This window comes from Salmo salar, chromosome 18 (assembly GCF_965601325.2).
Source record: "Salmo salar chromosome 18, fSalSal1, whole genome shotgun sequence".
Lineage (NCBI taxonomy): Eukaryota > Metazoa > Chordata > Actinopteri > Salmoniformes > Salmonidae > Salmo > Salmo salar.
The window spans coordinates 20,925,218-20,944,411 of record NC_138308.1 but is presented as its reverse complement, the minus strand read 5'-3'; the positions used below and the strand labels follow the sequence as shown (position 1 = coordinate 20,944,411).

The window sequence follows — 19,194 nt, the reverse complement described above, 5'->3', positions numbered from 1 at the left end:
GGCTTGCGAAAGCATTCACCCCCCTTGGTATTTTTCCTATTTGTTGTCTTACAACCTGGAATTAAAATAGATTTTGTTGGGGCGGTTTGTAACATTTGATTTACACAACATGCCTACCACTTTGAAGATGCAAAATATTTTTGAAGAAATAAGACAAAAAAAAACTTGACCGTTCATAGAGCCACCTTTTGTAGAAATTATAGCTGCAAGTCTCTTGGGGTATGTCTCTATAAGCTTGGCACATATAGCCACTGGGATTTTTGCCCATTCTTCAAGGCAAAACTGCTCCAGCTCCTTCAAGTTGGATGTGTTCCGCTGGTGTACAGCAATCTTTAAGTCATACCACAGATTCTCAATTGGATTGAGGTCTGGGCTTTGAATATTATTGTTTATTTAGACAATAGACAACCTGAGGATTAATTATAAACATCGTTTGACATGTTTTGACGAAATTTACCCGTACTATTAGGATGTATTCGTCTGCATGTCGTGACCGCCTTTGAGCCAGTGGACTACTGAACAAAACGCGCCAACAGAACAGAGTTTTGGGACATAAAGAGGGACTTTATCGAACAAAACAAACATTTATTGTGTAGCTGGGACTCTTGTGACTGCAATGAAGATATGAAGATCATCAAAGGTAAGTGATTAATTTTAATCGCCATTTCTGACTTTTGTAATTCCTTTACTTGGTTGTAAAATGTTTGTATGCTTTTGTAAGCGGGGCGCTGTGCTCAGATAATCGCATGGTATGCTTTTGCCGTAAAGCCTTTTTGAAATCTGACACAGTGGCTGGATTAACAAGAAGTTAATCTTTAAGCCGATGTATAACACTTGTATTTTTATGAATGTTTAATTTGACTATTTCTGTATTTTGAATTTACGCGCTGCAATTTCTCCGGATGTTGGCCAGGTGGGATGCTACCTGCCCATAAGAAGTTAATCTCATACAAATTATCAATGAACCTACCAGGTACAACCCCAAATCCGTAAACACAGGCACCCTTATAGATATCATCCTAACCAACCTGCCCTCCAAATACACCTCTGCAGTCTTCAAGCAGGATCTCAGCGATCACTGCCTCATTGTTTTTGTCCGTTATGGGTCTGCGGTCAAACGACCACCCCTCATCACTGTCAAACGCTTCCTAAAACACTTCAGTGAGCAGGCCTTTCTAATCGACCTGGCCCGGGTATCCTGGAAGGATACTGACCTCATTCCGTCAGTAGAAGATGCCTGGTTATTCTTTAAAAGTGCTATCCTCACCATCTTAAATAAGCATGCCCCATTCAATAAATGTAGGACCAGGAACAGATATAGCCCATGGTTCACTCCAGACCTGACTGCCCTTGACCAGCACAAAAACATCCTGTGGCGTACTGCATTAGCATCGAATAGCCCCCACGATATGCAACTTTTCAGGGAAGTTAGGAACCAATATACACAGGCAGTTAGGAAAGCAAAGGCTAGCTTTTTCAAACAGAAATGTGCATCCTGCACCACAAACTCCAAAAAGTTTTAGTGTAAAGTCCATGGTGAATAAGAGCACCTCCTCCCAGCGGCCCACTGCGCTGAGGCTAGGAAACACTGTCACCACCGATAAATCCACGATAATTGAGAATATCAATAAGCATTTTTCTACAGCTGGCCATGCTTTCCACCTGGCCACCCTTACCCTGGTCAACAGCCCTGCACCGCCCACAGTAACTCCCCCATTTCTCCTTCACCCAAATCCAGATAGCTGATGTTCTGAAAGAGCTGCAAAATCTGGACCACTACAAATCAGCAGGACTAGACAATCTGGACCCTCTCTTTCTAAAATGGTCAGCCGAAATTGTTGCAACCCCTATTACTAGCCTGTTCGACCTCTCTTTCGTATCGTCTGAGATCCCCAAAGATTGGAAAGCTGCCGCGGTCATCCCCCTCTACAAAGTGGATGACACTCTAGACCAGGGGTGTCAAACTCATTTTAGCTCAGGGGCCACATGGAGGAAAATCTATTCCCAAGTGGGCCGGACCGGTAAAATCATGGTATATATAACTTAAAAACAACAACTTCAGATTGTTTTCTTTGTTTTAATACGATCAATATAAAACATAAAGCTGGAGCCTGAGGACAGTGTGTCCACAATAGTACAAGCACAACATCACTATTAATCATAAAACACCTCAAGTTTATTTGAAAATTCTAAAGAAAAAGAACACACAAACACACAATGCCTCAGTGATTCACAGAACTATATCACAGAACTATATCAGGGTGTCTCATGCAGCACTTTAAGTGGGGTTGCATAGTTTATTTGACTCCTGATACCTGGCATCTTTTAGCTTTCACCAGCGCATCAATATCAGGCGTCACATCCTGAGTGGCAGCCAACTTCAGGATGTGATTCAAGTGCTTGTGCGTGAGCCTTGAGCGCAGCTTTGTTTTATTTATGCTTATTACAGAGAAAACTTGCTCACAAAGATATGTGGTTCCAAACATGCACAACAGTTTTGCAGCGAGGGCTGTCAAGTTGGGGTAACCTGGCAAGAGATTCTGATAAAATGTGTCCAAGCCAGCTGCGGCAAATTTGCCCTTCATATCCGACTCACACTGCAAGTCTATTATTTGAAGTTGGATGCTGACGGGCAGATCAGAGGGATTCACGGTGAATGGCGAGCAAAAAACGTTGAAGTCTTTCTTCAGTTCACCAAAAATCTGAAAGCGTTGCTCAAACTCCCGTAACAGTCCCGTTATTTTATCTTTGAACCGCTTCATGTCTGCCACATGTTGGGTCGCGCACACATTTTTCAGACGGGAAGTGAGCTGCATCACCACCGGCTAGTTGCGTCTCCCACAATGACAGCTTCAACTTGAAAGAATGTATGCTGTCGTAATACTGCGTGACGACTTTGTTGCGCCCTTGCAGCTGTTTGTTCAAGTTATTCAGGTGCTCTGTAACATCCACCATAAATGCAAGGTCCTGCATCCATTCTGCGGAATTAAATTCTAACACTGGTTTGCCCTTTTCTTCCATGAACTGTTCAATTTCTTCTCGTAAATCAAAGAAACGCCTAAGCACAGCACCTCGGCTTAACCATCTTACCTCAGTGTGGTATGGCAGGCCATAGATGTGGTCTTTCTCTCTGAGAAAGGCTGTCAAACTGACGGTGATTCAGGCTTCTGGATCGGATGAAATTAACAGTTTGGATGACCACCTTCATGACGTTATCCATCTTTAATGACTTGCAACACCAAGCCTCCTGGTGCAAAATACAGTGAAAAGTCCAAAAATCACGTCCTCCATTTGCAGATTGCACTTTCTCTCTGAACTTTGTCACAACGCCTGCTTTTTTCCCGATCATTGAGGGCGCACCATCTGTAGCCAGGCTGACAGCGCGGGACCAGTCCACTCCGACCCTGTCCAGCGCGCCGACGAGTGCAGTGAAAATATCAGCTGCTGTCGTTGTATCTGTCATCGGCACCAACTCCACGAACTCCTCGGTGATGGTCAATGTGTCATCAACTCCGCGGATGAAAATGGCCAGTTGTGCAACATCTGTAATGTCCGTGCTTTCATCAATTGCAACTGAAAACCCAATAAATGACTTTACTTTTTGCTTCAACTGGCTGTCCAAATCCACTGAAAGATCGGAAATCCTGTCTGCAACTGTGTTTCTTGTTTCTTGCAAAAGCATGGCGCTTTTCAGGGCACACAATCTCCGCTGCCTTCATCATGCATGTTTTTACAAATTCACCCTCACTAAATGGTTTTGAAGCCACTGCGATTTCATTAGCAATGAGGTAGCTAGCTTTCACTGCAGCGTCACTGATGTCTCGGCTGTGAGTAAACACAGACTGCTGTTTCTTCAGACCCGCCAACAGTTCATTCACCTTCTCTCTTCTCGCTGTCCTTGAAAGTTGTCATATTTGTCAGCATGAAGACTCACAGTGGCGACGAAGGTTATACTCTTTCAGCACTGCAACATGATGTGAACACACCAAACATACAGCTTTCCCATTGAATTCCGTGAATAAATAGGAGGATGACCATTTTTCTTGGAACACTCTGCGTCCACTTTTCTCTTTTTTGACAGAGACATATTGGGGCAATGAGGGTGCCAAAGCACATAATGTTAAAAGTAGAAGCCGTAATAAATATCGCGGGCAAAACAAAGTAGCTCATCCGGACTGGCTGCACTTGCTTGACCTACTTGCTCTGCTCCGGTATAAACAGTTTGCTTGCTTAACACAATTGCTATTGCGCCATCCAGTGGCCGCAATTGGAACAGCAGTTTCTTTTATTGAAAAATTGCAGCTCATTTTTATACTTTACAAAATCATCTCGCGGGCCGGATTAAACCCCTTTGCGGGCATGATCCGGCCCGCGGGCCGGACGTTTGACACCCCTGCTCTAGACCCATATCTATCCTACCCTGCCTTTCTAAGGTCTTCGAAAGCCAAGTTAACAAACAGATCACCGACCATTTCGAATCACACTGTACCTTTTCCGCTATGCAATCTGGTTTCCAAGCTGGTCATGGGTGCACCTCAGCCACGCTCAAGGTCCTAAACGATATCATAACCTCCATCGATAAGATAAAATACTGTGCAGCTGTATTCATAGACCTGGCCAAGGCTTTTGACTGTCAATCACCACATTCTTATTGGCAGACTCAACAGCCTTGGTTTCTGAAATGACTGCCTCGCCTGGTTCACCAACTACTTCTCAGATAGAGTTCAGTGTGTCAAACCGGAGGGCCTGTTGTCCGAACCTCTGGCAGTCTCCATGGGGGTGCCACAGGGTTCAATTCTCGGGCCGACTCTCTTCTCTGTATACATCAATGATGTTGCTCTTGCTGCTGGTGATTCTCTGATCCACCCCTATGCAGACGATACCATTCTGTATACTTCTGGCCATTCTTTGGACACTGTGTTAACTAACCTCCAGACGAGCTTCAATGCCATACAACTCTCCTTCCGTGGCCTCCAACTGCTCTTAAAATGCAAGTAAAACTAAATGCATGCTCTTCAACCGATCGCTACCAGCACCTGCCCGCCCGTCCAGCATCACTACTCTGGACAGTTCTGACTTAGAATATGTGGACATCTACAAATACCTAGGTGTCTGGTTAGACTGTAAACTCTCCTTCCAGACTCACATTAAGCATCTCAAATCCAAAATTAAATCTATAATCGGCTTCCTATTTCGTAACAAAGAATCCTTCACTCACGCTGCCAAACATACCCTCGTAAAACTGACTATCCTACCTATCCTTGACTTCGGCGATGTCATTTACAAAATAGCCTCCAACACTCTACTCAGCAAATTGGATGCAGTCTATCTGTTTTGTCACCAAAGCCCCATATACAACCCACCACCGCGACCTGTATGCTCTCGTTGGCTGGCCCTCGCTTCATATTGTTCGCCAAACCCCCTGGCTCCAGGTCATCTATAAAAGTATTTGCTAAGTAAAGCCCTGCCTTAGCTCACTGGTCACCATAGAAGCACCCACCCATAGCACGCGCTCCAGCAGGTATATTTCACTGGTCACCCCCAAAGCCAATTCCTCTTTTGGCCGCCTTTCCTTCCAGTTCTCTGCTGCCAATGACTGGAACGAATTGCAAAAATCACTGAAGCTGGAGACTCATATCTCCCTCACTAACTTTAAGCACCAGCTGTCAGAGCAGCTCACAGATCACTGCACCTGTACATAGCCCATCTGTAAATAGCCCATCCAACTACCTCATCCCCATACTGTTATTATTTTTTTGCTCCTTTGCACCCCGTATCTCTACTTGCACATTCATCTTCTGCACATCTATCACTCCAGTGTTTAATAGCTAAATTGTAATTATTTCGCCACTATGGCCTATTTATTGCCTTACCTCCCTTATCTTACCTCATTTGCACACACTGTATATAGACTTTTTCCTATTGTGTTATTGACTGTATGTTTGTTTATTCCATGTGCAACTCTGTTGTTGTTTGTGTCGCACTGCTTTGCTTTATCTTGGCCAGGTCGCAGTTGTGAATGAGAAATTGTTCTCAAAAGCCTACCGGGTTAAATAAAGGTGAAATAAAAAAATTTAATCTATATACAGTTGAAGTCGGAAGTTTACATACGCCTTAGCCAAGGGCGGCAGCGTAGCCTAGTGGTTAGAGCGTTGGACTAGTAACCGAAAGGTTGCAAGATCGAATCCCTGAGCTGACAGGGTACAAATCTGTCGTTCTGCCCCTGAACAAGGCAGTTAGCCCACCTTTCCTAGGCAGTCATTGAAAATAAAAATGTGTTCCTAACTGACTTGCCTAGTTAAATAACGGTAAAATAAAACATTTAAACTCAGTTTTTCACAATTCCTGACATTTAATCCTAATAAAATTCCCTGTCTTAGGTTAGTTAGGATCGCCACTTTATTTTAAGAATGTGAAATGTCAGAATAATAGTAGAGAGAATGATTTATTTCAGCTTTTATTTCTTTCATCACATTCCCAGTGGGTCAGAAGTTTACATACACTCAATTAGTATTTGGTAGCATTTAAATTGTTTGTTTAACTTGGGTCAAACGTTTTGGGTAGCCTTCCACAAGCTTCCCACAATAACTTGGGTGAATTTTGGCCCATTCCTCCACAGACAGAGCTGGTGTAACTGAGTCAGGTTTGTAGGCCTCCTTGCTCGCACATTATTTTTCAGTTCTGCCCACAATTTTTCTATAGGACTGAGGTCAGGGCTTTGTGATGGCCACTCCAATACCTTGACTTTGTTGTCCTTAAGCCATTTTGCCACAACTTTGGAAGTATGCTTTGGGTCATTGTCCATTTGGAAGACCCATTTGCGACCAAGCTTTAACTTCCTGACTGATGTCTTGAAATGTTGCTTCAATATATCCACATAATTTTCCCTCCCTCATGAGTCCATCTATTTTGTGAAGTGCACCAGTCCCTCCTGCAGCAAATCACCCCCACAACATGATGCTGCCACTCCCGTGCTTCACGGTTGGGATGGTGTTCTTCAGCTTGCAAGCCTCCCCCTTTTTCCTCCAAATGTAATGATGGTCATTATGACCAAACAGTTTTATTTTTGTCTAATCAGACCAGAGGACATTTCTCCAAAAAGTACGTTTTCCCCATGTGCAGTTGCAAACCGTAGTCTGGCTTTTTTATGGCAGTTTTGGAGCAGTGGCTTCTTCCTTGCTGAGCGGCCTTTCAGGTTATGTCGACATAGGACTCGTTTAACTCTAGATATAGATACTTTTCTACCTGTTTCCTCCAGAATCTTCACAAGGTCCTTTGCTGTTGTTCTGGGATTGATTTGCACATTTCGCACCAAAGTACGTTCATCTCTAGGAGACAGAACGCGTCTCCTTCCTGAGCGGTATGACGGCTGCGTGGTCCTATGTTGTTTATACTTACTTACTATTTTCTGTACAGATGAACGTGGTACCTTCAGGCGTTTGTAAATTGTTCCTAAGGATGAAGCTGACTTGTGGAGGTCATGGCTGATTTCTTTTGATGTTCCCATGATGTTGCCTTGAAATACATCCACAGGTACATTTCCAATTGACTCAAATGATGTCAATTAGCCTATCAGAAGCTTCTAAAGCCATGACATAATTTTCTGGAATTTTCCAAGTTGTTTAAAGGCACAGTCAACTTAGTGTATGTAAACTTCTGACCCACTGGAATTGTGATACAGTGAATTATAAGTGAAATAATCTGTCTGTAAACAATTGTTGGAAAAATTACTTGTGTCATGCACAAAGTAGATGTCCTAACCAACTTGCCAAAACAATAGTTAGTAAACAAGAAATTTGTGGAGTGGTTGAAAAAACGAGTTTTATTGACTCCAACCTAAGTGTATGTAAACTTCCGACTTCAACGGTATATCTATATATAAACTGGGTGGTTCGAGCCCTGAATGCTGATTGGCTGACTGCCGTGGTATGTCAGACCGTGTGCCACGGGTATGACAAAAGTTATTTTTACTGCTGTAATTACATTGGTAAACAGTTTATAATAGCAATAAGGCACTTATGGGGTTGGTGATATATGGTCAATATACCACGGCTAAGGGCTGTATGCAGTCTGTATGCAGTCACTCCGCATTGTGTCGTGCTTAAGAACAGCCCTTAGCCGTGGTATATTAGCCATATACTACACCTCCTCGGGCCTAAATATATATATATATATATATTTTTTAACTCAACAGGGCTTGATCTGATAAAACAGGAATCCACGCAAAACGACGTGAAGTGATGTTTTTGAAACGTGCTTCTTCTCTTGTTGGGCAGGGAGGGGTGTGCGCTGTGCGAATGAGTAAAGACTCTGTCAGCACACTCAGTAGGTCCCAAAAACAAAAGCTAATATTTCAGCCCCTTTCAGGAAATCAAATGTTTTGCAAGAAGAACAGGCTAGAACAAGGGTCACAAAGGTGAGAAATATTAGGAGGGAAAGCCTAAGAAGTTGTAGGGTAGAGCTAAAATAAGGTCTTCATCTGGATACCAATGAAATTCTTTTTTTTTTTAACTCTAACCTGTGTAACATTCCACAAAGACTAATGTAGATTAATATGAAATTGTATGTTGGGTGAAATATGCTTCATATCATAATACTTCTTTCTACTCTGTCTCCAAACTCTGTAGCTTTAGTATGCACATGTGATTTACAGTAGGTACAGTATGTATTCCAACTCCATCATCTGTGGGCATGAAATTAGATGCAGTAGATGAAATCAATTTGATCGATTGGAGGAGGATGGTTTAGTGTGCTGCAAGTAGTGGCCACACTAGTGTTAACAAACTGAGCCTGTTAGGAGAGAAATCCTGCTTTTAGCACATATGATTGATATCAGTTCCCCCACCCTTCCTGGAATCTCAGAATATCAACAACTTTAGTGTCTAGACTCTAGACTACTGTGTTTACGTGCGTGTGTGCCTGCCTGCCTCCTAGGATGCCTGCGGGCATCGCCCCATATGCACAGCACATATCTATAACCCTTAAAATGTTGTATTTGACACCAGACTTTTGAAATAGCCCTGTTAGACACTCTCTGTTTACATCTCACCTCACTCAGATTTATACTTGCACTTCCTGCTCCCAGCCCTGCTCTCCCTCCTTCCCAATCCCATTATTGGTCCCGTCCAAAACAGGACGAAAGTTGGGAGCATTGCAAGAATGCATCTTGGGGAGGAAACAGGGGAGGTTGGGAATTGGGAAGGCTGTTGGTTTGGGTCAGGGGATTTATCCTCCTTTGTTGTCAGGGTTCCTGATCTTACTTTGGGTCTGGTTAGAGGGAGGGCTGGTGTGACACTGGCATGATGAAGACCTTTTGATTTCACTGAAGCTGATTTAGCAGAGAGATGGAGTAGATCTAAATCTGGTCTTTGGATCGTCAGCTGCAGTTGTGTGGGTGGATAAGAAGGGGACACTGAGCGGTTGTTCAATGCAGTTTACAGATGCTTTCACTGAGTCACTTTGTTAAAACTCTCTCTAAAAAGGATGTTGAATGTGTACCGTCAGACAACAAACAAATAAAACCCTGCATAAAGGGAAATAAACTGCACATGGGGTTCTAACCATATTGAGCAGCTCATATTCAAAATCAGATATTGTATAAGGACATAAACCTATGTAGTAACACTATAGTTGGTGTCCTTATGTATGCATTCATAAAGCCCTTATAACAGCTATATAACACATAACATTAGTCATAAAGTGACATAAGTAGTTTTATATTGTTATGAGTAATGGCATAAGATGTTATAAAACTAGTTATAACGGGTGTTATAGATGACTGTTGATCCTGTTGTCATATGCTCTAATGTCAACTGTTAATAACAGCTGCTATAACAGAGCCTGAATGACAACTAATGTCATAGGTTATTACATGCTACTTAACAGTCTACATACCAGATGATATAAACAGGGTGTTATGTAATTTACCAACATCTGTGTCACATTATTACATTAAATGGAATGACGGGCATCATAACCATGTAATATGCCCTTATAGAGTGTGCACAGAAACCTTCAATAAAGTGACATTAATTTGAGGTGTTATAAAACAGTTATGAATGTTCTTGTACCACAGCACAAGTTGAGAAACACAAAACCTGAACATTCAAAGGATCTCAAAGCAGCATGGTCAAACAGTCCATTGACTCCAACATAAATGTCTCAATATACAATTCGCAGATGCATCTACATTATAAAGTCTTTATTGGTTGTTATTGATTCATCAGACAACTGGAGTGTCATGTGTTCCTGCCACATATTGACACTCAACAGCTGTTTAGCATTGAAAATCATCAGGCAGCCCCTTTGCCTTATTTTGTGTCTGTTGGTTTCCTAACATGTATTTTCTGGCACACACTGGGTATTATGAGATGAAGACTCGATTGCTTTTCACAAGTGCTCCAGCTAGCTAGCTGCCTGCTACAGGCTTAGGAGGGGTTGGTTCCTTGTTGAGGCAGAGGTGACAAATGGTCACTGGCTTGGCTCTAGAACTCATGATGGTGTTAGCTACTTCTGCAAAAAGTCACAAACTGTCAGTGCACACACTGACTTTGTGGTTTAAGAGACTTGCCTGTTTATAATGCAGTTCTGCTACTGCTGTGTGTATTTTAGAGTTAGTTCAGCCAAATATCCATACAGTATCTTTCTAGAAAAACATAAGAATGTTGCAAATGTTTGCCTCGCATTGTCTAACCCGTAAAAATGTCATTACAAAAATGGTAGTTTCACTCGAGTGAGATTCAGTTAATTCAATCTTTCAGATGGCATTGGCCTTGCAGCATGTCAATAAAAGTCCTGTGTCTGGGAGGCAGCATGAGTCAAAAAGCTCAGTATCAAGCAAGGGGAGTGTGATTGCTGAAACAGCCCACAGTTGTTTATGTGGTAGAGAAGCACACATTCGTCATAGAGATTTTAGCCTGGTGCAGGAACTCTTTGTCAGTTCCCCTTCACACACACACACACACACACACACACACACACACCTTTGTACACACTCAGATACACACACACACAGTCACGCACACGGCTAGCTGGCCCCTTACCCGTGCGCCCCTTGACCCTTCACACATACCCCAATACTCCCCCTGATACCCCTCCCACCCTACCACCCGTCACACACAATTCCACTCCCTATATGCCCCTGAGCCCCCCAGCTCAAATAAAGCCAGCATGGCTGCGCACACTCCCCCGGTCCGTGCGTAACACTTGCCACGTAAACCTACTCTCCTCACATGCACGGAGCCCCCAAGCGTTCTTACACTCTCTCCCACTCTCTCTCTCCCTCCCCAACTCTCATTCTCGCTCTCATTCTCTCTCACGCTCTCCCTCTCCTACTCTCTCTCTACACAGTCCTGTTATCCTAACACAGTAAAGCTGCTCAGATAAACAGTTCATTTTATTCACTTGTGCTGAGTTGTACAAGTTTAAGTTAAGTTTTCTTTTAGTAAATGGGGTTTCAGCCTGAACTGTTGTCTGTCATAGTTACTTCAAAACAGTTTCCAAACAGTGTGTTAACTTCCAAACCATTTTCCTTGGAGACACAGCAGACCTAGTGAAAACATTCAGGTCTTACTTCTGAGTAACCTCATATTGTCTATCAGTAGCACTACTCTATGTGCTAGTCTCAAGTCTAGCTGTGCCCATGAGGAGTTGACCAAACCACACATGCATAGGCAGCCACCCAGGCTGTACTGTATGCTGTCTATGAAGTTAGTGATGAGAACAATAGACAGAACGAGACGTACTGTAAACAGTGCTAAGATATATACCTGGAGAACAAGTAAGGTACAGTATGTCCTGTGTTGACCCATAGAGAGCAACAGATCTACAGAATGAAGTGGACTCAACAGGGAGTGGAAATCATCCAACTGAGAACCCCATAGGGCCCTTGATGTGATTGTAAGGGAGGTCACAGTTGGAGAATAATTGCTGAGATACAGGCCAAAACCTTACCGAAACCACATGAAGGAGCAAATCCTTGGGCAAATCATTTATTCGTAACTCAATAGTGGTTTTCAGGGACATCTTTTCTTTATCTTAATGTCATAATCTATGGAGTAAATCCTTTTTTGCTTTTAATCAGGGACCCAGCGGTTCACCTATGGGCAATTTCACCAGTCCATAATAAATAACGGAACTTTAAACTTTTGAACACTGAATAAACATTGAAGAAATTCAAGATAGCTGGCGGGTGTATGAGGGAATGACAAACCACACAGAGAGAGAGCGAGAGAATGGGGCAGTCATCATGACGATGCTATGAATGACTGATTGTCTACGTCAGAGTATAAGACAGAGCTGTTCAGATAGCCTGTGATTTCTGCAGAATGTCCATGCCAGGTAAACAGTGGGAACCAGTCTGGCTAAACCATGCAGTAACCACCAGCAGTTGTGGCCTGGGGCAACATTTTCCTGTTAGGGCACATTTTCCTGTTAACCCTAACTCTAAACTCTTAGGAGAGACCGACACCATGTAATTATAGGGACCTTAAGCTGCAGCTACAGCAAAAATTCACCACAGACTTGCACAGTCTCTTTGCTGTTCTGGTTTAATAAAGTAATACCAATATCTCAGTGCAGTTTAACCCTGTTTCCTGGTGTGCAGGAGGTAGATTTCAAAAGGAGATGTCCAGTAAGGCTAAGCTATTGATTAAACTAGAGAAGTACGGCAAAATATCAGCATCTCGAGAGATTCCTCCAAGGCTTTCCATCTTAATTTAAAAGATGGAAAATTATGTTTTCTATTACAAGAGACAATAAAATAGGACCATTTCATTAATTAATCATTGTTTGTCAACTGTAACTATTCAAAACGTATCGGAAGAGCAACTGTGGATAAGCTATTATTCCAGCCTCCGATTCCTGGAAGAAATGCAATATCTAGCACAGTCTGAACGTAGGCTACGACAGAGACACACGCCTGAAATAAGGCAAGCTTTCCATTTCCTTATGTCAATGGAATTCACTGTTATGTAAAGGCACAATACCATAGAGTGTAGAATAAAATTAGGTAGGAGTCTCATTTCATTTGGTGGCAACTTCATTAGGTTGCCAGGAATGTGTAATTCAGCTGTACTATTTAATGCATAATACTGTAGGTCAGGGGTATTCAACTCTTACCCTACGAGGTCCGGAGAATTCTGCTTTTCTGTTCTACCTGATAATTAATTGCACACACCTGGTGTACCAGGTCTAAAAATCAGTCACTGATCAGAGGGAAACAAAACAAATGCAGTGGAAATCGTTTGGAGGTCCAGAGTTGATTTTCAAGGCTTCAGGTATAATCTATTATTCAAATAATTATAGTCAAATTCATTGCAACTTCATGAATTGTTGAATCTTGTATTTTGTCACCTGGTAGTACTGAGCAATTTGTGCTTTTTGAGGTTGGTTCGGATTTGGTCACCACATTTTTTCCCCCAGGTTTCGCAAATTTTTTAAGACATTGTGGGTTGAATGCTGTAACAGAGAATAAAACAATGAATACAAATTCCATGATGGTAATGACTACACATTACTGCTTATCACTTATTAATCCTTTATTTTCATTACTTTACTTTCATAAAATATTTCAGATGTTGTGTATATTACATTTGTTTTTTTTATGACATTTTATTCCAAGTCATCATCTCATCTCTATAGATCTGCTGCCTTGGCTGTCTGACAACATTACTATTTTAGTAGTTCTTCAAAGTAAATAAGGCATACTTTTAAGACTGCTGAATACCAATCACTTAGATCAGTGGTCAAATCAAAGACCTTAGCGTGAAATGCTTACTTACAAGCCCCTAACCAAAAATGCAGTTCAAGAAATGGAGTTAATAAAATATTAACTACAGTAGATTTTTTTTAATCAATCACAAGGTAACACAAGAAAGTGACATAACAATAACGACGCTATATACAAGGGGTACCGATACCGAGTCAATGTGCAGGGGTACAGGTTAATCAAGGTAATTTGTAAAGTGACTATGCATAGATAACAAACAGCGAGTTGCAGCAATGTAAAAACAAAAGGGGGGGCCACTTCATTAGTTTAGTTGCTCAGTAGTCATATGGCTTGGGGGTAGAAGCTTTTAAGGAGCCTTTTGGTCCTTGACTTGGCGCTCCGGTACCGCTTGTGTGCGGTAGCAGAGAGAACAGTCTATGACTTGGGTGACACTACCGGTCTTTGACCATTTTTTGGGCCTTCCTCTGACACCGCCTAGTACATACACTACCGTTCAAAAGTTTGGGGTCACTTAGAAATGTCCTTGTTTTTGAAAGAAAAGCACATTTTTTGTCCATTAAAATAACATAAAATTTATCAGAAATACAGTGTAGACATTGTTAATGTTGTAAATTACTATTGTAGCTGGAAACGGCTGATTTGTAATGGAATATCTACATAGGCGTACAGAGGCCCATTATCAGCAACCATCACTCCTGTGTTCCAATGGCACACTGTGTTAGCTAATCCAAGTTTATCATTTAAAAAGGCTAATTGATCATTAGAAAACCCGTTTGCAACTATGTTAAAACAGCTGAGAACTGTTGTTCTGATTAAAGAAGCAAGAAAACTGGCCTTCTTTATACTAGTTGAGTATCTGGAGCATCAGCATTTGTGGGTTCGACAATGTCTTTTAAAAATAATTCGTAAAAATCCAAATAACTTCACAGATCTTCATTGTAAAGGGTTTAAACACCGTTTCCCATGCTTGTTCAATGAACCATAAACAATTAATGAACATGCACCTGTGGAACAGTCGTTAAGACACTAACAGCTTAAAGACGGTAGGCAATTAAGGTCACAGTTATGAAAACTTAGGACACTAAAGAGGACTTTCTACTAACTCTGAAAAACACCAAAAGAAAGATGCCCAGGGTCCCTGCTCATCTGTGTGAATGTGCCTTAGACATGCTGCAAGGAGGCATGAGGACTGCAGATGTGGCCAGGGCAATAAATTGCAATGTCCGTACTGTGAGACACCTAAGACAGCGCTACAGGGAGACAGGATAGATAGCTGATCGTCCTCGCAGCGGCAGACCACGTGAACTTACTTGTAAAAACAGCAGCTCTTTGCTGTATTCATTGAGACTCTCTCTAGTCATGGTTTTAAAAGTTTTGAAATCATACAGCATACATTTTTTTTTATGTCTCAAGGAAACCGCAGACACTGTGATCTGCGCTATCTGATTGACCAGTGGTAGGCCTATAGGTGCACTTTATTTGCTCTCTGGGCCTGCCGGGTATGCAGAGTTCTACCTACAGACACATGAAATGTTTTAAAAAAGGGAACACTTTGCCTTCCCAGCGTTAAGGCTGCAGAATGAAGTGTGCCTACCGCCAACAGCACTGAACGAAAAAACGCAAGGCTTTATCGTTGTTGTTTTTTACCGAAATGTTTGGTGATCAACTACGAATGCTTTGGAGATCGACGAGTCGATCGCAATTGACCGGTTGGTGACCACTTTTCAGATCGAGATACCTTGTCAGGCAACTGCTTTCTATTCCTCTCGATCATGCGTTCTCTCTTCTCTCCGTCTCCGTGTCTGCTCCACACAGACTGGACAAGTATGTGGGTGCGCAATGGATTATGGTCATTGCAGTTAATTACCACGTTGTCTAAGCTAAACTATGTAGAATAATGATTGGCCCGTTAGAAACTACAACTCCCTACTACATTGCACAGTTCAGGCTTGGTCTGAGTGATCTCTAGAGAAACTGCGTATCGAGCACACAGAAGAAAGAAAAACTAAATGGATTTAAAATAATTGAACGGACTTCAGTAAATTGTTTAAAAACAAAAAATATCCGAAATTAGGGATAATTGCTGAGAACTATCACCTGGTAACATCACCTGGAGTCTAGAATGCTGGTGACTCAAGTACGCACACACACGGTCATACTGCAGATGCACAGCTGCTCCCTCAGCCCCTCTGAATCCTACGTATAAACCCACCCACGGCCATATGCCCATGCACTGAGCCCACTCACCGTCCCAACAGTCAGCACCCAACCCAGGAACAGCATAGCTGTACAAACAGGTGCTCCTTCCCACCCAACGCTGTTTGCTTAACCCTTTCATCACAATAAGCCGTGTTGGATTTGGCTGTGTGCATTAAGCAGAGACGATATGTTATCGTGAGCCGAGTTGGTCTTACTATACACTTATGACGTTATAGAGCTTTCTTCAACGGTCTATAGATCTTTGCTCAGTCGGTGGAAAGGATATGGACTCCCAAGAAATGCTTTGTTACCGTATGCCTGTTTGGTACAAAGACATGTATGCCTATACACACGCACACCAACAGAGATACGCACGCACACACCAGACTAATGTCAATAATGGACTTAGAAAAATCATCACATAGGCTACATGACCTGTTCCAGGTAACTGGATAACCAACCAAAGTCATACTTTGAAAAAAAGAATGCACTACCACTGAAAACACAAATTACAAACAGGACTCCATGCAATGCAACTGACCGGAGCAGAGTAGATGCACTTCTATGTGAGTGCTGGTCAATATAGAGAGAAATTAGGTGACTTGTCTTACCTGACTTGCGTTTGGTGGATCCCCCATTATCCCTGCAAAAGAAACACCAGAGAGTCATGGTCAGTGTGTGACAGGGAGCCAGGCCAGAGCAGGAGCATGCTGTCCTACACAGGACTCTGTACCCTACCAGCTACCAGCCAAACCCTTATTAAGAATGCACACACACAGACAGGCACCCCACATGGAGCATGTCAGAGAGAGAGGGAGAAGGATTGAGGGAGAGAGAGGGACAGAGAGGGAGAAAGAAGGAGAGAGAGAGAGACTCGTCTGTGGCGACCTAAATGCCAGAACTGGACAAGAACCTGACACCCTCAGCAAAAAGGGGAACAAACACCTACCTGGAGGTGACAGCATTCCCTCCCCCATATGCCCCTCTAGGCACAACTACGACAACATAACCAACAAAAACAGGTCACAACTCCTGTAGCTCTGTCACACACTGGGTATGTAGATAGTCAAATGGTAGGCTCCGAGAGGACTCCTATGGTAGGTACACCTATAGCTCATCTCTTGGCAGTAGTACTGTAGACTACTTTATCACTGACCTCAACCCAGAGTCTCTCAGAGTGTTCACAGTCAGCCCACCGACACCACTATCAGATCACAGCAAAATCACAGTCTACTTGAACAGAGCAATACTCAATCATGAGGCATCAAAGCCAAAGGAACTGAGTAATATTAAGAAATGCTATAGAGGGAAGGAATGTAGTTTGGAAACCTACCAAAAAACAATCAGGCAACAACAAATTCAATCCCTTTTAGACAACTTCCTGGACAAAACGTTCCACTGTAATAGTGATGGTGTAAACTTGGCAGAAGAAAACCTAAAACAGTATATTTGACCTTTCAGCTTCCCTATCAAATCTAAACATTTCAAACAGAAAACCTTAGAAAATTAACAAACATTTTTAGAGGAAGGCCCTAAAAATTGTCAAAGACAAATTGTCAGCCACCCTAGTCAGAGAATGCTCTCTATGCTACCGCAAGGCAAGCGGTACCAGAGCACCAAGTCTAGGGCCATGACTCCTGAACAGCAAATCCAATGGCTACGCAGAATATTTGCATTGTCCCCCCCTCCCCCTTTTTACGCTTCTGCTACTCTCTGTTAATTATCTATGTATAGTCACTTTAACTCTACCTACAGTACATGTACACTACCGTTCAAAAGTTTGGGGTCACTGAGAAATGTCCTTGTTTTTGAAAGAAAAGCATAATTTTTTTGTCCGTTAAAATAACATCAAATTGATCAGAAATACAGTGTAGACATTGTTAATGTTGTAAATGACTATTGTAGCTGGAAACGGCTATTATTTGTCATTTTTAACTTATCTATTTTTTTACCAAAAACTTACACGGAACCCAAACCCAGAGTGAGTGAGTGATTGTTGATTTGCATCTGTTTATTAGTGGGGCGTGTGTGTGTGTGTGTGTGTGTGTGTGTGTGTGTGTGTGTGTGTGTGTGTGTGTGTGTGTGTGTGTGTGTGTGTGTGTGTGTGTGTGTGTGTGTTGTGCGTGCATGTGTGTGCATGTGTTTGCATGCGTACTGCAGTTTGGAATTGACAGTCTGCAGGTTTTCATTAGGTTAACCTCAGACTGAACAGTGTGTGTTGAAAGACTGAAGGTCAATGTGAATGCAAACACAGACAGCTGTTTAGTGAGGCCAGCAGCAGGACTGCAACAATGTACAGTTTGGTCAAAGAATTCCATAAGTTATGTTTATCAACCTCAAGAAAATGTAGGCTATGATCAGCTGCTGTAGTTAATAAACTGTTTTGGTGAATGTAGAAAGTATAACCCTTTATAAAAGTATCCAATCCTGACATGTTATTACCTAAAGTAAAATACTGTACCACGGTATCCACTATGAATGTTAAAATAGTCATTGACTCGACAAGCATTGGCAGAACACAGAGCCTACTTTTTGTTTGAACTCAATGAGGTCTTTCTTAAGCTGTCATAGGCTGCCAATAGTTGCCATTGTGACATTATAGGCCTTTGGGTAGTGTGATATGCCCAGCTGATTCTTAAAGTCATAGTAGTGGCCATTTTAACTATGATAAATGGATCTATATGACAAAAGATCAGTAGAGACATTAAACCCGCTTAATGAAATACAGTATTACGATTGTTACTTGTTGCCTAAACTGTACCTAATACATTAAATCTAGAAATAAAACTGAACTGGAACAATTTAATAACGCAATCACAACAACACCCCGTACAACGATGTGTACTACTCCCTTCACAGAACAGCGCAAACTGTCTCTAACCAGAATAGAAAGAGGAGTGGGAGGCCCCGGTGCACAACTGAGCAAGTACATTAGAGTGTCTCGTTTGAGAAACAGACGCCTCACAAGTCCTCAACTGGCAGCTTCATTAAATAGTACACGCAAAACACCAGTCTCAACATCAACAGTGAAGAGGCGACTCCGGGATGCTGGCCTTCTAGGCAGAGTTGCATAGAAAAAGCCATATCTCAGACTGGCCAATAAAAATAAAAAGATTAAGATGGGCAAAAGAACACAGACACTGGACAAAGGAACTCTGCCTAGAAGGCCAGCATCCCGGAGTCGCCTCTTCGCTGTTGACGTTGAGACTGGTGTTTTGCGGGTACTATTTAATGAAGCTGCCAGTTGAGGACTTGAGGCGTCGGTT

At 42.3% G+C, this 19,194-nt stretch overlaps 1 protein-coding gene across 3 annotated transcripts in view; it reads right to left on the bottom strand.

Moving 5' to 3' along the window:
* The window catches only part of LOC106577017 (SH3 and PX domain-containing protein 2A), a 102,961-nt gene that overhangs the window by 58,304 nt on the left and 25,463 nt on the right, over window positions 1–19,194 (bottom strand). For all 3 annotated transcript variants that reach the window (XM_014154660.3, XM_014154661.3, XM_014154662.3), the window contains exon 6: window positions 16,540–16,571. In XM_014154660.3, coding sequence (XP_014010135.1) covers window positions 16,540–16,571 — 32 coding nt within the window. The remainder of the gene's footprint in view (window positions 1–16,539; window positions 16,572–19,194) is intronic.